This window comes from Salvia miltiorrhiza, chromosome 1, assembly GCF_028751815.1.
Source record: "Salvia miltiorrhiza cultivar Shanhuang (shh) chromosome 1, IMPLAD_Smil_shh, whole genome shotgun sequence".
Classification (NCBI taxonomy): Eukaryota; Viridiplantae; Streptophyta; class Magnoliopsida; order Lamiales; family Lamiaceae; genus Salvia; species Salvia miltiorrhiza.
Window position 1 is genome coordinate 952,955 of NC_080387.1, and position 7,558 is coordinate 960,512.

Genomic DNA, 7,558 nt, shown 5'->3' on the forward strand with positions numbered 1-7,558 from the left:
TAAGTTATAATTATAAGATTCTTACTAAGAATCTTGAATTCTTAGTAATAATCTTGGATTAGTGATGATTGATGAGTGAATCACTAATCAAATTAACATTCTTAAGTTATAATTATAAGATTCTTACTAAGAATCTTGAATTCTTAGTAATAATCTTGGATTAGTGATGATTGATGAGTGAATCACTAATCAAATTAGCATTCTTAAGTTATAATTATAAGATTCTTACTAAGAATCTTGAATTCTTAGTAATAATCTTGGATTAATGATGATTGATGAGTGAATCACTAATCAAATTAACATTCTTAAGTTATAATTATAAGATTCTTACTAAGAATCTTGAATTCTTAGTAATAATCTTGGATTAGTGATGATTGATGAGTGAATCACTAATCAAATTAACATTCTTAAGTTATAATTATAAGATTCTTACTAAGAATCTTGAATTCTTAGTAATAATCTTGGATTAGTGATGATTGATGAGTGAATCACTAATCAAATTAACATTCTTAAGTTATAATTATAAGATTCTTACTAAGAATCTTGAATTCTTAGTAATAATCTTGGATTAGTGATGATTGATGAGTGAATCACTAATCAAATTAACATTCTTAAGTTATAATTATAAGATTCTTACTAAGAATCTTGAATTCTTAGTAATTATCTTGGATTAGTGATGATTGATGAGTGAATCACTAATCAAATTAACATTCTTAAGTTATAATTATAAGATTCTTACTAAGAATCTTGAATTCTTAGTAATAATCTTGGATTAGTGATGATTGATGAGTGAATCACTAATCAAATTAACATTCTTAAGTTATAATTATAAGATGTTTACTAAGAATCTTGAATTCTTAGTAATAATATTAGATTAGTAATAATCAATGTTTAAATTTTCACTTGTATTTCAATATATATTTGATTTCAATGTTTTTGTATTTTTATCTTTGATCAATTTATTAGATGATAAATGAAAAAAAAATGAAAAAAAAATGAAAAAAAAATTAAAAAATAAAAAAAATTAAAAAAAAAATTAAAAAAAAATAAAATTAATTACCGACGGCATTTGCCGTCGGTAATTAGCATTTGCCGTCGGTAATTAGCGGCGGAAAAATGCCGTCGGTAACGTTGGCCGGACGGCGGTTGTGCTATCGCCGGATGTCACCGGCGGTGGCGATTAGCGGCGGCCGATTGCCGCCGGTAAATACCGACGGCAAATGCCGTCGGTAATAAATAATATATATGTATATTAATATATATTTAAATTAGCGACGGCGTAACCGCCGCTAATTAGCGGCGGCCGTTTTGCCGTCGGTACTTCGCCGGTAATAGTCAAAAGGCGGGTCGCCGTTTTTGCCGCCGCCGTGCCGTCGGTAATTGCCGGCGGCGGCGCCGCCGTCGGTAATTTTCGTCGCTATTTGCGCGTTTTTTTGTAGTGAATATTGTATTTAAATACACACACACACACACACACATATATATATATATATATATATTATTTAAAAGTTGATAATTATGTCTTTATGTATATTATATTCGTATATTTATACATATGTATATTTATATACTAAATATCTATATATAATACGAAATTACAACTTACCAAATTTTAAAGAGTGGATTTTGAAAATAGCCACTTTTATATAGTAAAAATAAATTTTACTCACTAATATAAAAACTTTAAAAAATACCAACATTTACCATTTTACCCTTACATATAAAATTTTACAAATACCCACTGTTCACTGGTTGTGAATTCAACTCGAATTCACAACTAAATTCAAGTATTGGTTGTGAATAGCAAGTGTTGGTTGTGAATTCGCGTGAATTCACAACCAACACTATTTCGAGTTGTGAATTCACAACCGATAAAACTTGAATTTACAACCAACATTATTTCAAATTGTGAATTCACAACCAACGCTGATAATTCAGTTGTGAATTCATAAACCTGGTTGTGAATTCAAGAACATTTGTACGAAATTGCGCGATTTTCATCAATTTCTTCGTTGCTTATATATTTTTTCGATTACGTTCAATTGAATTAGGGAGAAATTTATCCAATCTGCAGAAATTCATTCTTGCTGTGAAGAAATGCCCTGCGACCAATTGATCGATTTCGGCTTCACCAGAAGGGGAAAAAAAAGAGCTTCACTCAACGCTAACACATTTTAACATTTTCGATCAGTTTCTAACTGAACCTTAACAAAAGTAGAGCGAAATCAATATCATCATTGAATTGAAATTAGGTTTTAATTCGAAAATTCAATCGGTTATGGATACTGATTATCTGAGGGAGATGGAGGGGAAGGAAGCGCACGACCCTACCGCAGCAAGGCGGCGGCGCGTGTGGCGGCTAGGCCGCTGATCGTACGCGCAGGGCCGTCGGGGCTGGTCGCGGCGGCGTGCGTGAAGGAAATCGGCGAAGTTAAATCAACAACAGCAGCAACTATTATGCTGGAGATTGGCAACGAGGTTGAAGCGCAGCTAGTCGTGGAGGAGGATCAGATCGGCGGTGGTCCGACGGAGAGATTAACGTACATGGAAGACCTTCATTGTTGACTATAGCGAGAGGAGAGAGAGAGATCAGAGAGAGCGTGTATCGATCTGGAGAGAGGATAGAGAGAAAAAAAGAGAAGAGAGAGAAAGAGGGGAGAGAGAAGAGAAAGGCACTACAGAGAGAGAGCGAGAATTGCCTATATTTAAGGAGGGGCATTTTAGTCTTTTCGTGCAAAAAGTGGGTAAAATTTTATATTTTTATTCTAGTGGGTAAAGTTTATTTTTGTTATATGAAAGTGGGTATTTTTATATATTGACACAATTTTAAATTAGAATACACACACACACACACACACACATATATATATATATATATATATATATATATATATATATATATATAGGCTCTATATCTTTTAAGGTTTAACTTATAGTAACTAGGGGGCACGATTAGACTAACATTAATTCAATAAATAAAATATATTTTTTTAAACACATTATAGGTTAAAATTTTAATAATTATCAAGTAAAAATTGTAAGGAAAATAAATGGTTTTGGGCTGTGACATAGCGAAAATTGAGAATTCAGCAATTCAGTAGAAAGCAATTCAGCAAAAATCGACAATTCAACAATTTCCTTCAAAATCAAAATAATTACGAACAAAAAACACATACGGCTCGTAAACGACAGCAGTTGAAATCTGCGCTCCTAATTCTTTGCGGTTTTTGAAGTTTCAACCTTTGCGGCCTTTCTACACTTACAAACAATGAAATTAGGATTTGAACCAAATGAAAAGGAATAAGAAAACATTTTTTTACAGAGGAACACAGGCCGAGGAAGGAGAAGGAAGAATGGGGGAAATCGTGCCGAACATGAGGAGAGGAGGAAAGGAGAAAATATGAGAATAAAGAAAGATGGGAACGATTGTAATTACCAAGCCTTGTGCACGTTCAACTGAAGAAGAAAGGGGAGGACGAAATATTAGGATTTTAGTGCTTAATTCTACACATTTATTTAAAATAATGAAACGTTGCGTTTAACTACAGGAAAGTATGGCGCGTGCCGGCGAGCCACATAGCGCCACATGAATTTCGATTGAGAGAAAATAAAAACCGTGGAAAATTTGAATAAATGTCGAAGTTTTTGATAAAAAATGAAATTTTTAAAGTTTGTGAGGGAAATAAATTTTGGGCAAAGTTCATGATATTACATGCATTTAACCCTAATTAACTCTAACATTTATATGGCTACCATCGGAAATTGTGGTTAGTTTCTTTGGAAACTTCAGCTCTATGGATTGTATTTAAATTTAGAGAAATTAAGTGTGTCCAATTTGAATTTGTGTTTGATGGGGGCGACGATTCTTCTGAATCATATTAGTCAAATACTTTTGGTATGGATTTAATATGGACAATTTGCTCAAAAGACGAGAAATGTGTTCTTCAATAGATAATGCCATCATCGCCCTTGGGATGATTCAAATTGTATATGAAAATTTATGATTCTATTTTATATATAAGTTGATAGGATTTGGGAAAATTCCTTATAGAATCCTCTCAAGCCTTTTATCCCACAGTATTCTTGAATACAACATGTTATGAGTTTGGTTGAGCCTGCATCCTGGTAAGCAATTCTTGTACTGGACTTTCAAACATATTTGAAAAAAAAAAAAGTAAATAGCACACGAGCATAACGTACTGCACTTAATAAAAAATCTCAAATCACTCCGACATGTACATTAAAACATAGAAAACAATATTTAGTATATATATGTAGGGACACTTTAACGTTGTGAAACACAGACGTACGATTATCTGAGAATGAAAATTTCTAGTTTCAGTCCATAAATCACAACAACGGAGATCAGCTAGCCATCAATATACAAAAAAGAAGATCCATATTCAAAACATTTGATAGACTTAGTAGTATGCTTATGTGATTAAGAAGCTACTTGGTTGACATAGATGACTTGATCGTCGGGATTGAACTCAAAAGAGTAGATTTTCCCCACCACTAAGCCATTCGCCTCCGAGAACTCATGCCAGCCCTTTCCTAGGTCAATCCTAGGCTTCCGCGGGTGATGATACAACGCAACACATAAACCATGGCGCTTGCCTACATACTCCACCCTTACTTGCTTTTTCTCCTTCAGATTTGCCGCCGTTGAGAATTTTCGTGGAAGATGCTGAATTTCACAACATTTTTGAGGTTTTAAATTTTTCTTTCTATCATTAATCAATGAAGTTTGTGATGGTTGAGAAACTTACCATTCTTCTTTTGTTATACGGCTTCAAATCATTTTCAAAGTAGAGTGAGTTGCCCTCTTTGATAAAACAATTTCTTTTGAGCGCTTTTCCTCCTTTTTTTTCACATGTAACGACTCATTATATATATACTAAAAAAAAGATTTTGACAAATAAAATCACAAATTATTTAAAAATTACAATTTTTACTTGACTTTTGAAGTGTAACGAATCAATCACCACCGTTTAATTTTTGCAATTTCATCCCCTAATTTTTTCGGTTGCCAGACTGTTGAATTTGGAGCTTACGAAAATTAGTTCGCCATGTAATATTAATGTTACACACTACACAGTGTCGTTTGCAAAAAAATTATTGAATCTTGGAATTATATATGGTGCAAATACAGGATACATTCTCTTTATAATTTGAAAAACTTATGCTTCACAAAAGAGGTGTCGTTTTTACAAATTCACGTAAGCTCCAGTTCAACATTCCGGCGATCGAAAAATATTGGAGTATCAAATTGCAAAAATTGAAAAGATGATATTTTAATTTGTCACACTTCAAAAATCACGATAAAATTACAATTTCATAATAATTTATGCTTTTATTTGCCAAAAATCCCTAAACAAAGTAGAAGTATAAGATCTCAAAATTAAGCACATACATGATCAGAGTTTAGGGCCTCAGAAAACTAAAAATCACCCACCAAGACTCAATCGTTTACTCAAAATGTCAAGTTTCAGCACTGTGACGTGTGTGTTTGTGTTTTAAATTTTCAGGAAATATTTATACGTACATATTTGCAAATATCGACCAGACATTTCAAACATAGAAAACTAACCTCTTTTTCCACTCTCCTCAACATCTGTATTAGAGCCACAAATTATACCAAATCTTTCAGGATAGTAAAACAACAAAAAAATGCAGATTTTGATGAGGTATATATTTGAGATAAAGAAGTAACCTTGAGCATTGAATTGAAGCAGTGGAATCTCCCTTTGACAACAGCTTGTTTCATAGATGACAACATTCAACTCCGATTTCCCAAGCAATGAGAATACCAGAAACTCTCCTAACTTGAGAGCGGCATCTTCCACAAACTTTTCCCACCCATTCGTGAAGCAAAACAACCCATTATCCATTCGCTCCACTTTCACATTCCATCTTCTTCCCGAATCATCCCCTCTCAGCTTCACATTTTCTGGCAGAGTTAACTCATATTTTCTCAAGAAATTAGGCGGCAAACGCTGCATCGATCAATACCATTTTTCATCAATCGCCAACAACTTAATAATATGTTGAATAGGCTAATTAATTATTTACCAGTAGCTTAATGTAATCCACGTCGCTGAGAACCTTGAAAAATGATGGCGTTTCGTTTGATCTTCTAGACATCGCAAAAGGGTTTGGGGCTTTCTTCTATTTTTCTTTTTCCAAAACTTAAATATTGCAGCATAGAATACGAAAAGTCACTTTTCCAGTGACATTGCAAGAAAATTGATTTTGAGGTGCTCAAGTTTTAAAGAGGAGGCTCATGTCACCCTTTTCCGCAGCGCCGGCAAAGAAATTGAAGGGGTGCAGGGATTTCAATGGTCTCTCACTAAGTGGCATCTTGGTAGCTTAGGCTTTCTTGCAAATGACCTTATTAATTTGTTTCACTAATGGAACCTTACACAATTATCATAAAATCAAATACATTATTATAATGAATCTAAATAAATAGAAGTAAAATTACGAATATTTTAAGATTTAAACTAATCACTTCAAATAATAATAAAAAAAAACAAATAGAAAAAAAATAGTTATGTCCTTTAACTGTACTAGTTAAGATAGGTCTAATTTAAACTTATTAACATGATGATATATCTTCTTTATAATAAAAAAATCACTTATCTTACGTGGCATTCTCAAATTCCACCATTTCAAAATCCCCATATATCTCATTCATTAATGATTTACCATGTATATTCTTCATTAATTATCAATTAATTAACTATTACATTCTATATAAAATGCATTAATCTTAATAAATATAATACTCCCTCCGTCCCTGAAATAAGTTCATCTTTTTCCTTTTTGGGACGTCCCCAAATAAGTTCCTCTTTATTTTTTTCCATTTTTGAACAACTACTCCACCACTAATAATACTTATTTATTCTTACTTTTCATTTTTTCACCACTCTCAACACCTTTTCACAACTTCCAATAATAATTAGGGATTATAGCCAAAAAATACACGAACTTTGATGAAAGTTGCAATTTTCACCTGAACTTTCAAATTGGCCAAAATATACCTGAACTTATATTTTTTGTTGTAAATTTCACCTCGACGGAGTTTAATCATTGCAAGTTCAGGTGAAATTTACAACAAAAAATATAAGTTCAGGTATATTTTGGCCAATTTGAAAGTTCAGGTGAAAATTGCAACTTTCAACAAAGTTCGTGTATTTTTTGGCTATAATCCCTAATAATTATAATACTTTTTATCCACTATCAATATACTTTACAACATTTTCTTAAAACCCGTGCCGTCCCCAAAGAGGAACTTATTCCAGGGACGGAGGGAGTATATAATACAATAAATCTATGCAGCCACATTGTGGGCACCCACACACTAATATAATAAGGATAATCTTGATTTATTTAATTTATTTTTTTAAATAAAAATAAGATTTAATTATTTTATTATATTCTCTACATTGTACTTATTTTTTAAAAATTTTTTTTGCATTTTTTATTTTTATTTATTTTTTAATAAAAATAAAAAAGTTATCAAAAAATTGCAAAAAAATTACTATAATGTAGAGAA

General features: G+C 32.2%; 1 protein-coding gene across 1 annotated transcript; it reads right to left on the reverse strand.

Annotated features, from left to right (window-relative positions):
* Positions 1-4,218: 4,218 nt before the first annotated feature.
* On the reverse strand, positions 4,219-6,353 carry LOC131007206 (B3 domain-containing protein REM10-like). The gene is made up of 5 exons (XM_057934358.1): positions 6,073-6,353; positions 5,714-5,996; positions 5,591-5,614; positions 4,770-4,861; positions 4,219-4,687 (listed from the first exon to the last, which is right to left on the reverse strand). Exons 1-5 carry the CDS (start codon positions 6,142-6,144, stop codon positions 4,442-4,444), a joined length of 717 nt encoding a protein of 238 aa, XP_057790341.1. The 5' UTR covers positions 6,145-6,353; the 3' UTR covers positions 4,219-4,441.
* Between the last annotated feature and the right edge of the window lie 1,205 nt (positions 6,354-7,558).